The following is a 21,292-nucleotide window of genomic DNA, read 5'->3' as shown; positions in this document are numbered from 1 at the left end:
TTCTTTTGTGTTGCGCACCCTGTGCCATTACCAAGCTACATGGGGGAAAAAAATGATCACAACAAAAGAAAGACTGCAGTCCTGAAAGGTGTCGTTCCACCTTTACAGGCCAAGATGGGGTGAAGATAAGATATCCTTTATCATCTCCAAGGAGAAATTTGTGTTGCTTACAGCTGTATGTAGAAAAATACAAGGTACACACAAAATATAGGTACAAAATCTCCAGATGAGGCCAGGTAGAGAAAGATGAAAATGTTTCTGCAGAGAGCGAAGCAGCAGGTTCACAGGGTGCAGAACATGTTGGGAGTAAATAATGGCCAGAAAGGTATGGGACTGTGGTTTTGAATAAGATACAAGTAAATAATCACCTTTAGTTCTGAACAAATGTTTATGAAGAATTGTGAAAGAACCTTTCAACTGAAAAAATATATGATAGCTTTACTACAACATGGCTTTGATAAAGTTTCAATAAAGTAGCCCGGTAAGTTCAAATATACAATGATGCAATACAACAGAAATAAAGGTTAGACGTACACATACACAATAACAACACAGTGGGAAAAACAGTGGAAGATAAATAAGTCCCCATCTGTTGTGAGCAGGACTTTATTACCCAGTGGCTCGACTCCAGTGGGAAAGCTGCTGCACGGCCCCAAAACGCAGACACAAGAGATTAAACATTGCAACAGATTGCTTCATCCTTCATGCACAACAACATGGACAACAGGTGGCATGTTGCCTCAAGCAGAAAAGATACAGTCCATATTAATTAAGACCTTTGTCACAACATGTAAATGTTATATTTTAAATCAATTAAGAGCTTGTTTTGATCCCTCTCTTCCTTCCTTGTTTTGTTTTTTTAGTTCTGACCTCAGGTGTGCTGTGCCATGTCATTGTTTGCCTTATCTGTACTCTAAATTAAAAGTTGTATCTTGAATCTTTTAGAACAATATAATAAAAAAACTTAAAAACATATTAAGAATGTAATAATGTATAATATGAACATAGTTTCTGATCATGTTATTGGATAGGTTACTTCCTCTTTAGTCAGAGAGTCCTGAGAGACTGTGAGGGCCCTAAACTTCCTATCCAAAGTTGCTTTAATATGTATTATCATCCAGTTGCTGTCTGTTAGGGCTTAGCTCCATATACCACACGCTGCAATATCATAATTTATTAATCTAATCTTTTCATATCACCTACAAATACACTACATAATGTGTCCTGGTCCAAGAGGCAGCAATATCCAACCACTGAGAGTTTATTCTGACTGTGCAGGTAAATGTTAGGCCTTCATGACACCACATAAGAAACCTTTAGTTTAGTTTAGTTAAGTTTAGTTTAGTTTAGTTTAGTAGTTTATTTAACAGGGGCCATGCTATGCTAAATACAACTGTTGGGCCAGATTTAGCTAAATAACTAATTTACATCTGCAGACTCCAGGTAGGAAGATATAAAAAACAATACAAACAATTAGAAACAATACAATTAGCAAAATTTACAAACAGTACATCACATATAAAACAACATCATACAAAATTACATACTTTTCTCATGTTGGAAAATAGTTGGTTCCATACAAAGGTTTAGATCAGTGATCACATGTTTGGTTTGTCTTGATCCATGTTTTAAGAGTTGTCTTTGAAACACTACTTTCATGTTTTTTGTTTTACGATTTCAACCTGGTTTCTTCCTTCATTACAAACAACAAGAAAACTTTGAATAATCAACATTGCTGAGTGCTATATTTGAAAGTTGCTTTTTTGTGGAATAGATGGCTGACAGAAGTTGTACAATCCCACAGCTCATTTGTGCTGATGTTATATAAATGAAATAAATCATCAGTTAATGTCGATGTGATTTCTGCTCCTCATTACATTTTTTCAGTTGATCAACTATAAACTAATGAATATGAGGTGTCTTATTTTATTGTTTGTCATGCAGTGAAAATGTGATCACCTAACCAATATATGACTGAACTGTGAGACTCTACAACATATAAGGAGTCCACAATTTTTAGTGTTTTCACACAATCCCAAATTAATAATAATAACAATATACTGATTACTCGTGCAACATCTCTGCAAAAGCTGCAAATTCCACAAAGTTTATAATGTTATTATTAGAAAGTGCTTAGAAATGTTTGTCTGTATCTAGGTTGTCATCAAAATGTAAACAATATTAGACAATCATAGGATACAGTACACATGCTTGTCTTTTTTTTCATTCAAATCATTTTAGTATTGCATGACAACATAGTGAAAAATGTCCACTCACAATGTTCAGAAATCATTTGAAAATTTTTGGAATTTGTACATGGATCCAGAATACAACAGAAAGGAGTCAGTTGTTCTTTGGCTCATAGTTTAACTTTCTGCCAAAATTGAGACATCCTGCTTAGTAACAAATGGACAAATAAATAAATGGGCCAGAAAATATAACCTTATCAAGAGGACAAATACAGATTTAAGCTAAATAGATTTAAATTAAATAGCTACCAACTTTTGTGAAATTGTTGTGATATGTTATTTGCACACTGCACATAATCTTTAATTGAAGAGACATGGGATTCTCATAAAACAGATAACAAAATTACTAAATTAATTTAAGAACACATCTGCATGACAATTATGAATGCAAGGGAAGTAAATAGATGAGATTACACATCTCCATTCTATACAGTCTTGTGTGTCAGCAGTGAAATGAATTCACATATAAAGATGATTTAAGTTAAAAACAGTGTCTTTGCTGTGACAATAATTCTTGTAAATTTCACCTAATTTTAACTTACAGTATCTTTGCAGTATCTAATTATCCTTGAGATCATCCTTGATGTGCCACCACATTTGTTGCATGTTTGATTTCTATTGGCTCATGAAGATAATGGCATGGTGACGAAACTATATGGTAGGGATTCACTGTATATTTTGACCTAATTGACCTAAAAGACCTGAAGAAATTGCCTTGATGTGATCATGGTGTCAGACTCAATTCCCCAAATGAGGAATAATAAAAATGAAAAATATATTTATGTCAAGACTGTGCCCATGGCAAAAATTCCGATTTCTGTAAACACCACACCCCTTTTTGTCTTACTCTCTGAGGGACCTTTCTCATGGCTTCAGACCCTTAAGCAGCAGGTCCATGGCAGGGGCCCCAGGTAGAAGAATTACTCAAAACTTTTTTCTTAAGTAAAACTATTAATACCGCACAGTAAAAATATTGCAAAAGTAAAAGTCATGCCTTCAAATTTTTACTTAAAGGTGAAGAGTGAAAGATAGGCAGAGTTTCTATCCTTCTTCAGAACTATTCCCAGTGACCTTCACCAGAGCAGAGGCCTGGCAAAACTGATCAAGCACTTCGGCTGGACCTGGGTGGGGGTAATAAGTAAAAAAAAAACGACTATGGTATCAACGGGATGACTACAAGAAGAGGGGGTGTGCACAGAGTTTTACCAGGCATTTGATCAAGCAGGTCCTCTTTAAGAAGTTGACACTGTTAATTGTTCCACCTCTAAAGTCACTGTGGCCTTCATGTCACACTGAGAAATTACTGTGCTGGAAACTGAGTTGTACAGACAGAACATTACAGGACTGCATTGGGTTGGCAGTGACACCTGGGTCACAGATCACTCTCTGACTGACAGTGAGGGACACAGCATTCTGGTGGACTCCCTGGGTTTCAATGTGAGCAGAATTTTTGCATGTCCTCTAAGTGGGGCTGGGCAATATGGCAAAAAAATTATTTATTTTTTTGAAAGTCTCTTTTTTTCCCCCTGCACAAATATTTCAAGACAAAAACATTATTTAGCCTTGTATGTTTTTGAGGACTACATGTTTTTATCAGGATCAGAAAAATAACACACATTTTTTTTAGGCTTAACCACATTAGAAATGTCTAATAACTGCTGTGCAGGAGTAAGAAAAGAATGTTACCAACTTGGTGCATGCAAATTAAAAAAATATCTAGAGTATGTATCTAAAGTATGTATATACTATGCATAAATAGAGCAGAACTTGCAGATCAACTTTAAGATAAATATCACACTAAGTTTCAGATAGAAAAAGCATAACTCCAACCTCAGTAAGGTTCAAGTCTGCATAATAATTAATTATATTATTGATGATGATAATACCAAACTCAGTACAAATACACAATATAGTAATGATAAAACAATAAATAACTAGGTTTAAAAGAATAACAGTAAAAACACATTATAAGACATAATCAAATCATTAAGTTTATCATTTATAACAATGGTTTTCCAACTGTGACATATCAAAATGTCCTCATAAAAAAGGCCTATAGTGTTTTGTGGAGGGCTGTGCTTCATAGGTTGTGGGCATAACATGCAACAACTGATGGTGGTGCAAGCATGATTTCAAGCTGAGGTGTAGTTATTCCTGAATAATCGCTGAAACTGAAAATCTGGTCACCAATAAACCCTTTTCACAGCAGACATTTTGACTTGTCAAAGCAGGAAAGTAAAGCTGGAGTCAATATCTTTAATAATGGTTGCATTCCATTTAGGTAAGCCGGTTCTGTTACGTGGGGGTGGAGTAGGGGAACCCTAGTGCAGACACACAGAGGCAAGGAGACAGGGTCATGGTAAGACAAGCTGGGGCTTGGGCTGGTAGATGGGAAACTGGGGCTGAGGCTGAGGCTAGAAGCTGGGAACCAGGAGTTGAGGCAGACTGGGGCAAGGGGAGCAGGTCTGGAGCAGAATCTGTGAAAGTTGGGTAGAGCGGGGGTCCAGGGCATGGAAGCAGGGCTGACAAGACGTAGGACAGAAGACAGGGACTGGAGACAGAGCAGATGGGACTGCAGGGAACAGGAGACAGGGTCCGATTAGGGAAAACAGGCAACAAATGGCTTTTCCTGCTTGGACAAGTAAAAACGTCTGATGTGAAATGGGTCCATTAATCTGCTTCAGCCCTGACCTCTCTAAACAGCTAGTCAGTACCTGGATATGTGGTAGCAACAGTCTGAACAAAGTAGAATCTGTACACAGTTCAGTCCGCTCCCTCTTCCCATAACTAAAGATAATTTTTTGTCAATAAACACAAACCAAGAGCACAGAACAGTGTTTTTTTTTCAGTCCTATAAGAACAATAACCAATTAGCTTGACCCACAACAGTCCCATTAACTGTGACATATGCTTTGTATTTGATGCATTTAAATATACAGTATACTGCAATGCTTACATAACATTTAAATACGTAATTGCTTTAAAATATATTCAGTGTTAGGGCACACTTAATACTTGCTGGTTTTTGGAAACAGCTGTAAAAATGTAAAGGCACTCATAGAAATACTCTTATTAAACACTCAACAATCAATTGTTATTGGGAGCCCAGGTGTATTCCTGTCACATTTATTCTTCATGCCTGACATCCTTGAGCTCTTATGCAAAAAAAAAAAAAAAAAACAACAAATAAGTGCATTTACCTTAGAGAATGGCCAACAAAGTTGCCTCCTACACCTGGGTAGCAGACAAGAAGCTATAAAACACAACCTTGCAAGAATCCTGACTGTGCCAAAGGCGAGGCTCTGAGATGACAACAGTCACGTTTGTCTTCTTAACACTGTGGCTCAGCCTGGACCAGTGTACTGAGCTCAGTCAGTATGGGCATGATGAAGAGACAATGGGCTTCAGCTCCAATGCGTCACATAAAAGAGCCCTTGTTTATGACAAAACAAAACTGACACTGACAGTTGAGAGGTGAGTAAATTGTTGGTGAATTACAGTGTTGTCTGTTTTCTCAATTTTTTCCACTTGTTTCTTTCTCAGTAACTTGCTTTTATTTATTTATTTATTTTGTCAAGGACCTGGATACCCCAGTGTGGTTTCCCACAGATTCATCAGCAATTAGCTTGCAATTTAATGACTTCCTCAGTGGGGAACCAGTCTGAATTATGGGGACCTAAACACCATATTTAGAGACACCTCAAAAGACAATTAGACAATCTCTAGAGGAGCTTATGGGTCATTTACAATTTGAAGTAATTTCACTGTTATTATATGCAAAGTAATAACCTTTAATTATGTAATTATGCTTTTTTAAATTGCAGCTATTTAAGCTTATATTTACAACAAATGCTGAGTTGAGAGATTGATGCAATGTATAATGGTAATTAAATGCTATGATAGTGTCATAATTATATATGTGATAATTTGCCACATCATGTAATCATGAACTGATATTTGTTTTGTTTTTTTTATGTTCTAGATCTCCTCAAATGGAGAGGATTTTCACACAGGACAAGATAAAAAAAGACTGTGCTCTCTTTCCTGGTGTGACTTTGAACTGTGTGCTCCTTAATGGCTATGTGACCCTGTTCCAAAGAGTCAAAGAGGCTGTAAATTTAGGGAAACAAAGCAGACATGTCTGCAAATGTAAAATTCAGCAGTTGTTGATATGTTTTCTGTCTGAGGTCAAGTGTCCCCTATCTATAGTAAAGGTGAGCAGCAGAAGGTTTGAACAGGAGTCTTCTTCACCATATTACATGCAAAATTAAATTTGAATTTACTTTACAATAACGCACTCAAAAATTGTTGCCATACTGACATCAATTTATTATGATATTCAATAACTGTCTGTATTTTTCTTCCATGCAGATAAATACTGATGATCACAGCACACATGTGAATTGCAGAGATATCTGTCCTTCATTTGTTCTCTTGAGATCCACGGCTCACTGCTCCCACACCATTGCCCTTGTTCTAGCAGACCACTGGAAAACCATGGATTGTACTTACATCTGTAAAGCATGCAACGTGGAAGTCAAAATTGAGCAGGTGTTCTTGCATGGACCACGTGGCCTCACATTTTCAGAAACCCTTATTTTCATCCCACCTGAGAATCAAGTGAGTCTTATGTCCCCAGAAAAATCAAAGGGGGGTCACATCTGGATCTACTGTATGCATATTTGCATGGACACCTGTTTAGTGTCTTATTTTGCCTCAGTATCTGAAGATTCATGTTTTTCACATTATCAGCAGTGCTAAAACAAAAATGAACATATATTTAAACCATAGCAGGTATTTATTTGCCTGTATAATGTTAAAATAAGTTAAATTACTTACTATAATATCCTTTTACCTACAGAAATGGATGCTGTGAGGACAGATATTTAACTTTCTGCTGATATGAGAGGAATGTGAAAAAAACATACTCCATCCTTTCTGTGAATTAATGCATAATTTGCAAAGAAGCACTTTGAGATTTTCACATAGATTTTGACAATATGGGTAAAATGTTATACATATTTTTTTTTTAGTATATCGATATATATTGTGATACAGTACAGTTTATATATATTTTACATTTTAAACTCAGTTATGAAACCATTAATAAATGCAATAACTAGAATGTCTGTCCAGTGAATTCATGCCCCTTGATGCATATTGATGCAAATCTTTAAATCCAATATGACCATATTGCAGTAACCACAGAACAAATGGTATAGTAAAGTCTGATGGCTGACAAATGTATATAATCTCACAGTATATATTGTCATATTTCTCACTGGTCTTTGCTTATACAGTGTGTGTAATTTGTGTGCATTACCTCATTTTTATGTCTTGTTCACTGCAGATTCCATCAAATTATGCAACACATTGTGCAAAAGGAGCATTTCTAACACAAGCAGGTGATATTAAAAAAACATTACAGGAAGAGCATTTCTTAAGTTCCTTAAATAGTTATGTAATAACCTATAACTTTTTCTTTTTTTATTGACTGTGTATACAGACAGGGAGGAGAGGTGGCCTACAGACACCAGCCGATGGGTTGGAAGATTTTTTGTGGCAGCTGTGTTACTGGTTGGAATCTACATAACCAGGATGAAAATATCACCAAACAGAGTCAGTCCTCCTCATGGCAGTAACTCCACGATGATGATGCTTTTTACCATGACATTGTATTGTTTTTCACCATCAGTTACCATCCATCAGCCATCAGAATGGTCACAGATAGCTGTCTGGATTTCTTTTGTCGTCTGCCCCTCTTGTGCTGTAGGGAAAACCGTACATGTGTTAATTGCCTGCAGGGCAGCTCATACTGTCATTAAACTGTTTTGTCCCACAGAGCAGCAGTTTAGGGCTCTGCCTGTTACTGTGTTGTTTCTCTGGTTGACTTTCAGCCCTCCTTTTCCAAATAAGAATCTGAAACTCTGGTTTGAAGACATGCTTCTGGGAGGTAGTGTGGGATCAACGCTACAATCCTGGACTGTGTTTGGAAATATAGAGCTACTGGCAACTTTGTACTGCGTGTTTGTCTCACTCCCCAGTTTGCTACAATCCATCTTGACTAAATTAAATTTCTTGAGCGTTCTCTTACATGTGCAATTGGTAACGTGTCTACAGAATTCAAGGGTACCAATAAAGTATGTACTGGTTATTAAGATCAACAGGTTAATTTAAACTGTTTCTTTTCAAGCATTCTTCTTTATCATTAAAGCTGTTACACCGTATGCATATTTGAACATGAAGTGAAGAGTCATAAAAATCTGAGTAAAAGTTTAATCCATAAATGTTATTTTCCCCCATCTCTTTCTTTTTCCTTTTAATATCAAATATTCTCACCATCTAAGCATGCATCTTTTACAACCCTGTTTCTTTTACAGGAGCAATTTTTCTTGATTAAAATGATTTTAGTCTTAATCACATGTAATGTAATAAATGAATAATAAATCAATGAATAAATAAATAAATAAAAGAGAAAAAAGAAAGCATAAATCCAAATGTAGGTGGTCATATATAAATGAAGTGTACCAGTCCCTTTAACATCCTCAACAGCTGAGGTGATGATGGTCTTTGTAAATATTTTATTTTTTAACGTTATTTCATTTTTCATTTTTACATAAAAAGCAGACATTACAGTGATTGAAGTTCATCACAATTGAATGAATGTACAATAAAACTTCAGTATATAAGTATATTAAAGATTTTTTAAATGGATATGTCCTCTGCATTTTCATTTATAGTAATCTCTTTTTATCACATTGAAGAGTAAAGAATACAGTAGGCATACTGTGAATGATGAAAAAATGTATTTTAATTATTTATGTACATAAATATAAAATATCAGGTCAAAATGGAGAAATAAATCACTACTGAGTTAACGCTATTGTGCTGAGAACACACTCTTTGCAGTTAGTGCCCCTTTGCCTTTGTTAGACCTGCCATATATGTTTAAAACAAATGTTAAAAAGTTTGAGTTTTTTATAACAGAAATTTCCATACATTTATATGTATAAATTAGGACTGGACAAACCTGAGGTTTCGGTAAGCGAAAAGTGAAACTATTATTTATTGGTATAACTTACATATTTTTAAAAGAGGCAATTATAAACTATACATATATTATACAGTTAACTTAATTCAATGTTGTTATGGAGTCTTGAATGTGCCTGGAATCATTATCAATAAAGTTTGTACTTTTTCAGTGGTTATATACCACAAGCACAATTTACACAGCATTTAATTTAGTTTTCTATAAAGTGCAAAATAATTGTTTGTTACCATGTCCTCAAACAATTAATAAATATTTAGGTAATTAAATTGAATCACAAAATATACATACATATGTATATATACATATACATTCTGTGATACATTTAAAGGTTTTGTTTAGTGTTATTGTGCTTTGTACTATAATTAGGCCCAAAGAAGAGAAGAGTACACTAAATGGGAAAAAGATCCTACACACCTATGGTACACCCATGCAGGTGCTTTTGCTTATCCTGGCTCTTCTTCTCAGGTCTGTGTGTGGGGATGTGCCAATTGATATATCCCTGACTCTTGTTAGCTTTGTTGCACCTGTTAGGGCAGGACAAATTACACTTCAAGTACACCCTGCAGGTCTTTTTAAAACCTATAATTGCATAGAATGTTTTGTAACTCCCAAGGTTTTGAATGATGTTTCAAGACAGTAAATACAATAGTAAATTTTAAATCTACAGTAAACATCTAATCATATTATAATGCATGAGTGAAACAAAGACAAGAAATACCTCTTTCACACATATTTGACACAGATCTAGTCAACACATGTCTGACCCACATTAGAACCATTCAGATGAAACAGCTGTCACCCAGCTTCTCACTGTTAGCAGAGGCCCCAGCCGGCTGTCACTTCACTGATATAAACTACTGAATTACACTGAATTACTAATAATTATTAAAATTTCATTTTAACCTCTCTGTCTTTCCATAAAGGCAACACCTTCCTATTCTTCTCTCTTACTTTCTGACTGGCATTTATGTGCCGGTATCTATCTTTTAATTAATTTCCACTCCTTTTGGCAATACCATTTCACTAAATCCGGACAGTCTCAGACCCGCCTCCAACCCTGGTCTGGAAGAGGGTCCTGAAGGAAGGTTCAGCTATAGATACAAAATGATAGAAAATATGGCCACTAAGTCTGCTATTAAAACTGCTGAAGATAACATACAGACAGGGACATTTCACTATATCATAGTCCACAGCTACATTATTTTAAAATCTTCTATCTATAGACATCCTGAGCTACCAGCCTTCTCTGAGTGACTGAGAAACAATTACTGTACAGTACTGCATGTTCAATACCTCATTACCTTTAAAGTACTTTTATTGATTCTCAGACAAAAAGTACATCAGGCCTTCTTCCTTCAATCTGCATGATCAGTTTCTTTAACCCTCATCCTACCAACATATCTAACATACAAGGACTACAGACTGGATCCCGGACCCCAAAAATAAATGACTGTAAGAAACAACCATCATAGCAAAATGCTAACTTATTTCTTCTCAAAACATTATTAGTTATGTATTAAAAGAACAGATTATTATTATTATTATTATTGTTATTATTATTATTATTATTATTATTTCAGGAAAGTTGTGCAAAACAAAAATAGATATGTTTCTTTAATACAAACAACACCCAAATACAATCTTTCCACAAAACCTTCAGAATGACTGACAGAGTGCCCCAATACATTGGTATTTTTCAAAAGCACTACTTATAAAAGAAACAAAAAACAATGACATGAAGTCATTAGGAACAAATTGATTGACAAAGTCATGAAAAATTGGAATGAAAGAATAAAGCATCTGTGAGATATGACAAAAGTATACCTCTGGAGACTACAGGTACTCCAGTCAGTGGGATTAAGGTTAAAAGATCGTGATTCATATTCATATCATTTGGGAATTGGCAGTGTGCTCTCATTGGCTGGTGATGTTTCTGTTCTCACATAAAAGCTATAAAGATCAGGTCCCAGGTCACAATTTCTTCAGTGAATGGGGGGGTGGCTCGTGATGGGTTGGATCACTATCATCTTACTCACTCTGCTGGCAACAACAAAGTCAGAAAATCAAACATGCAGAGTGATTGGGCAGACAGGGTTCATGGAATTTTCTAAAGAAGGTGATCTTATTATAGGAGGGGTTTTCTCTATGACTAGTACACGTACAGTGGTAGATAATGACTACCAGGCAATTCCATATGCATACTGCAAAAAGTAAGTAAATATGCTTAAAATATGTACAAATGTTGTGTTTTACATGTTACTATGTATTGCAAAATGATCAGCTGTTGTGTCAACAATTAATACTGTGTTTGCAGGTGGAATGACAGGGAATTGAAGTTTGCTCGAACTTTAATTTTCACGGTGGAGGAGATCAATAGAGATACTAAGCTCCTTCCAGGAGTGAGTCTGGGCTACAGGCTCTACAATGGCTGTGGGAGTGAAAACCTGATACGAGCAGCTGTTGAGGCTGTAAATGGAGAGGATTCAAAGGGCTGCAAGGGTCAGATCCAGGCTCTTTTAGGCCATTCATCCTCTGGAGTAAGTGAAGACATAAACCACATACTAAGCCCGCTATCCATTCCACAGGTGAGGATGGGAAATAAATGGAAAATAATGGGAAATAATTGCAAACTCTCCAAATTTCATTGTCCAAACTGTTTATTTATATTTGCATTTCGACCAAAAATATGCCTTATTTGGATTTAACATGTTTGTTTTTTCTTTGAAGGTAAGCTACCTTTCAACCTGTGCTTGTCTGAGTGACAAGAAACTTTACCCCACCTTCTTCAGAACTGTGCCAAGTGACCGTTTCCAAGTCATAGGCCTGGTGCAGCTTATGAAATATTTTGACTGGCGCTGGGTGGGGGTTATTTATTCAATGGGAAGCATGTACTCAGAGAGAGGTACAGCCGAATTTGTAGAGGAAGCAATTAAAGAGGGAATATGTGTTGAATACAGATTGCCTTACACAAAGACATCTGAAAAGAAGATTAATACTATTGTAGAGACAGTAAGGCAATCCTCTTCAAAAGTAGTCCTGTTGTTCATGTCCTTGTCTTACACCAAATCAATCTTGTCAAAAATGGAGAATTATAACATAACTGGAAAGCAGTGGATTGGCACTGAGTCTTGGATCACACAACAAGACCTGGCTTCTGTCAAGAGAAAGAGCATTTTACAGGGAGCGATGGGCTTTGCCCTCCCCCTGGCATCCATTCCAGGTCTCGGTGAATTCTTACTCGACTTGAAACCATCTGATGAACCACAGAGTGCAATAATTAAATCTTTCTGGGAGAAGTTTTTTGATTGCAGCTTCTCTCCATCAAACACCTCTACTATGTGTACTGGCACAGAAGATCTGAAGACAGTTTCTAGTGACTACACAGATGTGACAAATTTCAGGGCTGAGAATAATGTGTACAAAGCTGTGTACTTGGTGGCATATGCCCTTCAAGCGCTACTGCAATGTAAAGCTGGCTCAAATCCCACCACAGGAAAGCCCTGTGTGAGCAAGAATGAAGTTCAGCCTAAGCTAGTGAGTTCTGGTGTATTAAATCAGGCATAGGCATTTCTATTCTTTGTGGTTAATGCAAAACATATATGTACGTTACATATTAAGTATTCATTTAGGGTACAATTGTAATGCAAAATTTTATGTCTTGCATCTTTTTTGTTTGCTAAAATGTGCAAATTCTGTCTTTATAGGTGTTGGAACACATTCAGTATGTGAATTTCACAACACAAAATGGAGCCAAAGTGTCCTTTGATGAAAATGGAGACTCAGTTGCCCAGTATGACTTAGTTAACTGGCAGATGAAAGAAGATGGCTCTGTTGAGATTGTAAATGTTGGTCGATATGATACCTCTTTTCCAGATGGGAAAAAATTCAAACTTAAAGATGACACCAAAATAGTTTGGGGGGGGAACAATGATGAGGTAAATTGAATTTTGGGTTCTTTTACAACTAAATGACAATTGTTACTTACACAGGAGCTTAGTAAATATTGCATTGTCAGTGACATACAATACATTTATTGTATTAGTTTTAACATGCTGTGTTTTGCATAATCAGGTGCCAAGGTCTGTCTGCAGAGAACCGTGCCCACCAGGGACTCGCAAGGCCATAAACAAGCGTAAGCCTGTGTGCTGCTTCGACTGCTTTAAATGCCCAGAGGGAACAATAAGTAATCAGACAAGTGAGTAAGGATTTCAAAATTGAATTCATTAATCTGATGTTTTGTAAGCAAAATTGAAAAAAGAGTAAGAGAATGATAAAAAGATTTATGTTTATTTCCTTATTTCTGTATTGTGATTGTACGTCTGTATGATTTCACATCTCTTACAGATTCTCCAGACTGTTTGATCTGTCCGCCTGAATTTTGGCCAAATGAAAAGAGAGATCAGTGTCTTCCAAAACCTACTGAATACCTTTCCTACAAAGAGATCATGGGGGCAATTTTGACTGGATTTAGCTGTGTTGGTGTATTTTTATCTCTTTTAACATCAATAATTTTTTTGACTCATAAAGAAACTCCAATTGTAAAAGCCAACAACTCTGAGCTGAGCTTCTTGCTGCTCTTCTCATTAAAATTGTGTTTCCTATGTTCTCTGACCTTCATAGGTCGGCCCACTGAGTGGTCCTGCATGCTGCGCCACACAGCATTCGGGATCATCTTTGTCCTTTGTATTTCCTGTGTTCTTGGTAAAACTGTAGTAGTGTTAATGGCCTTCAGAGCAACGCTTCCTGGCAGTAATGTCATGAAATGGTTTGGGCCTCTTCAGCAGAGGTTCAGTGTTCTGATTTTCACTCTCATTCAGGTTCTGATTTGTATACTTTGGTTAAGTACCAACCCTCCATTCCCAAAGATGAATATGAAGTACTACAAAGAAAAGATCATCTTAGAGTGTGCGCTGGGGTCAGCTGTTGGATTCTGGGCTGTGTTGGGTTATATAGGAATTCTTGCTCTCTTGTGTTTTATACTTGCTTTTCTTGCTAGGAAGCTGCCAGACAGCTTTAATGAAGCCAAATTGATCACCTTCAGCATGCTGATATTCTGTGCTGTCTGGATCACATTTATCCCAGCGTATGTCAGTTCTCCTGGGAAGTTCACTGTAGCTGTAGAGATATTTGCAATTCTGTCCTCCAGTTTTGGTTTACTGATATGTATATTTGTTCCAAAATGCTATATTATTATCTTCAAGCCAGAACGAAACTCAAAAAAACATCTGATGGGGAAAATACCACCAAGAACTCTGTAATATGTAGTTCAAAGATGTCAAATCAAATTATTTATTGTGTAGTCTGACGGATGCTGTAGAAGTCATTGTTTTTTGTAATGTGCTAAATAAAACAAATCCACCAACAGCCTTTGCTCCATTTATTTGTGCTATTGAGAGATAATGAGAATTATTTTGCAGAAAAATAAAATAATATATAAAGACATTCAACAGATACCTTAAATTGTTTTGGGATCTTCAGTGTATGACAAGCTAAGAAATACTATACTGAGTGGGAAAAGTGACCAAGAAACATTTCCCCCTCTAACGCCATCAAGGTGTCCATTAGCAGTTATTATTTAAAGAATGTGAAAATAAAAAGGTGAAAATATAAGAACAAAGGAGTGTACAAAGACACATCTCTACAAGGAACTGCACTTTAAATCTAAGTAAAATGAACACTGTTTCTGTGGATAGTCCAGATATTTAATATCAGTATCAAAAAAAATATATAAATAGCATAAATAATATATATAATTTGTGAACAGCCACCAGGGGGCGATCAAGATGCTTTGGCTTCACTTTTGGGGAGCTGTCATGATGTCCATCTTCATATAGTCAATGGTCAAAACCTACTATATGGCTGGACTGTGTATGGCCAATGAGTGGAATTGTGGCCAGTTTGTTACAGGGATAGCCACTGGTAGTGTATATAATATGAATTTCTGGATATTAAATGTTCATCTACAATTTTCTGTAGTGGTCCCAGTAATATTGGCTGGTAAAGTGTGCTGAAGTAGCATATCACATGACATGGTCAGAGTGATTGTTATTTGGGGTGCTTTAACTATGTGCACTCCCTCATGCCTCTGTGCACCTTTTTCTGCCTCTTTCCCTGTCGATGATTACAGAGGCTGTGGTGGAAATTGTAAATGACAGTTTTGACAATATTTTGGATGCAAATTCAGGAGGCTCATCTCCACCTGATTACTACAGTTACAGTCAAATCAAGTGCACCTGCAGAGCAGCCACCCCACACTAAACTGATATAACAGCCTACATGAGTTGCGTGTTTTACCTGCAAGACTTGTGTTTTAATGCTGTTTTTCATTGTTTGTGATGTGGAAATGTCAGAGAAATAAAAAGCTTGCGTCCTGGCATTAGTTCAGTTATAAAATCCAAATGCACCACGGAACATCTTTCTTGCTGGCTGCTGGTGCTGTGTGGCTGACAGTGCTGTCAGCCGAAGAGACAATCACACTGAACGGTAGAGGAGAGGACGGTAGAGACACTGGTACGCATGTGTTTAAACAGGTGTTTAGCCGACTTCACTGCATTTAACACCAGAGGTGAGACCGTCAGTGCTTGAAGCAGGAAACACAGCCACTCTGTGTTGTGCTGCTATCCTTTGATTCCATCATCTTGCGCCGATTCATTTTGAAAGAGCAAGGGCCTATGGGGAAACTCCAACACTCGGCCAGCTGACCAATGGTGTAACTTCATCACTTACTCAGTCAGTCACTCACGGACAACCCCAGTTATAGGGCTGGTCCGTGGCTGGTCCAGCCAAAAAAGGGATAAAGGGCTTCTCCGAAACCAAGAAAAAAGTTGGCTATGCCTGGTTTCAGGGGTTCCTAAAGCAGAAACCTAACCTGAGTATCAGAAAGCCTGAGGGTCTTTCCACTCTCAAAGCAGCCGGCTTCAACCGCCCAGCAGTTATGAAGTGCTTCAGTGATTATGAAGATATCATTAAGTCCCTGGGCTTAGAAAATGCACCAGACCATATTTTGAACTGCGATGAGACAGGTCTGCAGGACCACTTCCTCTCCTCCAGGGTGGTTGCTGAGTTCGGGGAACCATATTTTGAGTGGGGGAGGCAATTTGTGTTGCAAAGCCTGTCAAGAGATGACCCATGCCTACATGTTCTTCTGCTTGATGGACAGAGCTCCCACATTTATAATATTTCCATCTTGAGGCCCAGTCCTTCCAGTACCCTGTGGAGGCAGCCGTGCACCCCCTTCACTTCTGTCCTGAGGCCCACCCCTTGCAGGACCCTGTGCAAGCAGCTGTGAACTCTCCTCACCTCCATCCAGAGGTGAACCCTACGCATGCCCCTCTTCAGCAGCATCATTGTCAGTGCCCACTGGCAATGCCTCAGGATGTTGTACCACCTCTAGCACGTTAGGTTGAGGTGAAGACTGCAGTGTGCATGTTTGCAAGTACACCTGTTTAGTGTCTTATACTGCCTCACTCTGTGAAGAATCATGTTTTTCATGTTATCAGCAGTGCTAAAACCAAAAAAGAACAAATATTTAAACCATAGCAGGTATTTATTTGCCCGTGTATCATTTAAAAAATAAGTAATCATTTTACCTCCAGAAATGGATGCATTAATGCATAATTTGCAAAGAAGCACTTAGACGTTTTTACGTAGATTTGGACAATATGGATAAAATGTTATATATAATTCTTGTACTGTGATATCGATATATATTGTGACATAGTACAATTTATGTACATTTTACATTTTAAATTCAGTTGTGAAAACATTAATAGATGAAATAACTAGAATGTCAGTCCAGTGAATTCATGCCCGTTGATGCAAATCTTTGAATCCAATATGACCATATTGCAGTTACCACAGCACAAATGGTATAGAAAAGTTTGATGGCTGAAATATTTATATAATCTCACAGTATATATTGTCATATTTCCCACCCATATTTGCTCATACAATATGTATACACGAAATGGGAAAAAGATCCAGCACACGTATGGTACACTTGTTACCCAGTTTTATACTAGTTCCATACACTTCACTGATATAAACCACTGAATTATACTGAATTACTAATAATTACTAAAATTTCAGTTCCACCTCTCTGTCTTTCCATAAAGGCAACTCCTTATTCCTCTCTCTTACTCTCTGAGTGACGTTTATACGTCAGTATCTATCTTTTAATTAATTTCCATTCCTTGTAGCAACGCCATTTCACCAAATCCAGGCAGTCACCTCCCTCCAACCCTGGTCTGGAAGAGGGTCCTGAAGGAAGTTGCATGTTCAATACCTACGCTACCCTAAAAGCACTTTTATTGAAAAACAAAAAATATTCCTATTCATATCATTCGGGAATTGGCGGTGTGCTCTCATTGGCTGGTGATGTTTCTGTTCTCACATAAAAGCTATAAAGATCAGGTCCCAGGTCAAAATTGCTTCAGTGAACGGGAGGGTGGCTCATGATGGATTGGATCACTATCATCTTACTCACTCTGCTGGCAACAACAAAGTCAGAGAAACAAACATGCAAAGTGATTGGGCAGACAGGGTTCATGGAATTTTCTAAAGAAGGTGATCTTATTATAGGAGGAGTTTTCTCTATGACTAGTACACGTACACTGATAGATAATGACTTCCAGGCAATTCCATATGCATACTGCAAAAAGTAAGTGAATATGCTTAAAATATGTACAATCACATGTTGTGTTTTACATGTTTTTATGTGTTGCAAGATGATCCGCTGTAATAACTTGTTTAGTGGTGCTGTGTCAAAACTTAACACTGTGTTTGCAGGTGGAATGACAGGGAATTGAAGTTTGCCCGGACACTGATTTTCACGGTGGAGGAGATCAACAGAGATACTAAGCTCCTTCCAGGAGTGAGTCTGGGCTACAGGCTCTACAATGGCTGTGGGAGTGAAAACCTGATACGAGCAGCTGTTGAGGCTGTAAATGGAGAGGATTCAAAGGGCTGCAAGGGTCAGATCCAGGCTCTTTTAGGCCATTCATCCTCTGGAATAAGTGAAGACATAAACAACATACTAAGCCCGCTATCCATTCCACAGGTGAGGATGGGGCATAAATGGAAAATAATGGGAAATAATTGCACACTCTCCAAATTTCATTGTCCAAAGTGTTTATTTATATTTGCATTTTGACAAAATAGGATTTAACATGTCTTTTTTTCTTTGAAGGTAAGCTACCTTTCAACCTGTGCTTGTCTGAGTGACAAGAAACTTTACCCCACCTTCTTCAGAACTGTGCCGAGTGACCGTTTCCAAGTCATAGGCCTGGTGCAGCTTATGAAATATTTTGACTGGCGCTGGGTGGGGATTATTTATTCAGTGGCCATGTATTCAGAGGAGGGTACAGCTGAATTTGTAGAGGAAGCAATTAAAGAGGGAATATGTGTTGAATACAGATTGCCTTACACAAAGACATCTGAAAAGAAGATTAATACTATTGTGGAGGCAGTAAGGCAATCCTCTTCAAAAATAGTCCTGTTGTTCATGTCCTTGTCTTACACCAAATCAATCTTGTCAAAAATGGAGAATTATAACATAACTGGAAAGCAGTGGATAGGCACTGAGTCTTGGATCACACAACAAGACCTGGCTTCTGTCAAGAGAAAGAGCATTTTACAGGGAGCGATGGGCTTTGCCCTCCCCCTGGCATCCATTCCAGGTCTCAGTGAATTCTTACTCGACTTGAAACCATCTGATGAACCACAGAGTGCAATAATTAAATCTTTCTGGGAGAAGTTTTTTGATTGCAGCTTCTCTCCATCAAACACCTCTACTCTGTGTACTGGCACAGAAGATCTGAAGACAGTTTCTAGTGACTACACAGATGTGACAAATTTCAGGGCTGAGAATAATGTGTACAAAGCTGTGTACTTAGTGGCATATGCCCTTCAAGCGCTACTGCAATGTAAAGCTGGCTCAAATCCCACCACAGGAAAGCCCTGTGTGAGCAAGAATGAAGTTCAGCCTAAGCTAGTGAGTTCTGGTGTATTAAATCAGGCATAGGCATTTCTATTCTTTGTGGTCAATGCAAAACATATATCTACGTTTTATATTAAGTATTCATTTAGGGTACAATTGTAATACAAAATTTTATGTCTTGCATCTTTTCTGTTTGCTAAAATGTGCTGATTCTGTCTTTATAGGTGTTGGAACACATTCGGTATGTGAATTTCACAACACAAAATGGAGCCAAAGTGTCCTTTGATGAAAATGGAGACTCAGTTGCCCAGTATGACTTAGTTAACTGGCAGATGAAAGAAGATGGCTCTGTTGAGATTGTAAATGTTGGTCGATATGATACCTCTTTTCCAGATGGGAAAAAATTCAAACTTAAAGATGACACCAAAATAGTGTGGGGGGGGGACAGTGATGAGGTAAATTGAATTTTGGGTTCTTTTACAATTAAATGACAATTGTTACTTACATAGGAGCTTAGTAAATATTGCATTGTCCGTGACATACAATACATTTATTGTATTAGTTTTAACATGCTGTGTTTTGCCTAATCAGGTGCCAAGGTCTGTCTGCAGAGAACCGTGCCCACCAGGGACTCGCAAGGCCATAAACAAGCGTAAGCCTGTGTGCTGCTTTGACTGCTTTAAATGCCCAGAGGGAACAATAAGTAATCAGACAAGTGAGTAAGGATTTCAAAATTGAATTCATTAATCTGATGTTTTGTAAGCATAATTGAAAAAAGAGTAAGAGAATGATAAAAAGATTTATGTTTATTTCCTTATTTCTGTATTGTGATTGTACGTCTGTATGATTTCACATCTCTTACAGATTCTCCAGACTGTTTGATCTGTCCGCCTGAATTTTGGCCAAATGAAAAGAGAGATCAGTGTCTTCCAAAACCTACTGAATACCTTTCCTACAAAGAGATCATGGGGGCAATTTTGACTGGATTTAGCTGTGTTGGTGTATTTTTATCTCTTTTAACATCAATAATATTTTTGACTCATAAAGAAACTCCAATTGTAAAAGCCAACAACTCTGAGCTGAGCTTCTTGCTGCTCTTCTCATTAAAATTGTGTTTCCTGTGTTCTCTGACCTTCATAGGTCGGCCCACTGAGTGGTCCTGCATGCTGCGCCACACAGCATTTGGGATCACGTTTGTCCTTTGTATTTCCTGTGTTCTTGGTAAAACTATAGTAGTGTTAATAGCCTTCAGAGCTACGCTTCCTGGCAGTAATGTCATGAAATGGTTTGGGCCTCTTCAGCAGAGGCTCAGTGTTCTGATTTTCACTCTCATTCAGGTTCTGATTTGTATACTTTGGTTAAGTACCAACCCTCCATTCCCAAAGATGAATATGAGGTACTATAAAGAAAAGATCATCTTAGAGTGTGCGCTGGGGTCAGCTGTTGGATTCTGGGCTGTGTTGGGTTATATAGGAATTCTTGCTCTCTTGTGTTTTATACTTGCTTTTCTTGCTAGGAAGCTGCCAGACAGCTTTAATGAAGCCAAACTGATCACCTTCAGCATGCTGATATTCTGTGCTGTCTGGATCACATTTATCCCAGCGTATGTCAGTTCTCCTGGGAAGCTCACTGTAGCTGTAGAGATATTTGCAATTCTGTCCTCCAGTTTTGGTTTGCTGATATGTATATTTGTTCCAAAGTGCTATATTATTATCTTCAGGCCAGAACGAAACTCAAAAAAACATCTGATGGGGAGAATACCACCAAGAACTCTTTAATATGTAATTCAAGGGTGTCAAATAAAATCATTTATTGTGTTCATTGTGATGTGCTAAGTAAAGTAAATCCACCAACACAAGCCTTTTTTCATTAATTTGTGTTTTTGCAAGATAATGAGATTTGTTTTGCATAAAAAAAAAATATATATATATATATATATATAAAGACATTCAACAGATACCTTCAATTGTTTCGGTCTCCTCAGTGTATGATAAAGTGTCAAGTGTGTGAGTGTATGAGAAATACTATATTGAGTGGGGAAAGTGACATAAGCGT

The 21,292-nt window shown here is 37.4% G+C and overlaps 2 protein-coding genes across 2 annotated transcripts; both read left to right on the top strand.

The window, feature by feature from the left end:
• Nucleotides 1–11,307: 11,307 nt before the first annotated feature.
• Nucleotides 11,308–14,558, top strand: LOC122984268 (extracellular calcium-sensing receptor-like). The gene is made up of 6 exons (XM_044354606.1): nucleotides 11,308–11,510; nucleotides 11,615–11,885; nucleotides 12,028–12,834; nucleotides 13,005–13,235; nucleotides 13,372–13,495; nucleotides 13,645–14,558. The coding sequence occupies exons 1-6, from the start codon at nucleotides 11,308–11,310 to the stop codon at nucleotides 14,556–14,558; spliced, it is 2,550 nt and encodes an 849-aa protein (XP_044210541.1).
• A 3,198-nt stretch (nucleotides 14,559–17,756) lies between these two features.
• Nucleotides 17,757–21,015, top strand: LOC122984267 (extracellular calcium-sensing receptor-like). Its single transcript, XM_044354604.1, has 6 exons — nucleotides 17,757–17,959; nucleotides 18,088–18,358; nucleotides 18,488–19,291; nucleotides 19,462–19,692; nucleotides 19,829–19,952; nucleotides 20,102–21,015. The coding sequence occupies exons 1-6, from the start codon at nucleotides 17,757–17,759 to the stop codon at nucleotides 21,013–21,015; spliced, it is 2,547 nt and encodes an 848-aa protein (XP_044210539.1).
• Nucleotides 21,016–21,292: the final 277 nt, after the last annotated feature.

Source organism: Thunnus albacares, chromosome 6 (genome assembly GCF_914725855.1).
Source record: "Thunnus albacares chromosome 6, fThuAlb1.1, whole genome shotgun sequence".
Taxonomy (NCBI): domain Eukaryota; kingdom Metazoa; phylum Chordata; class Actinopteri; order Scombriformes; family Scombridae; genus Thunnus; species Thunnus albacares.
This window is presented reverse-complemented; position numbering and strand designations above follow the sequence as displayed.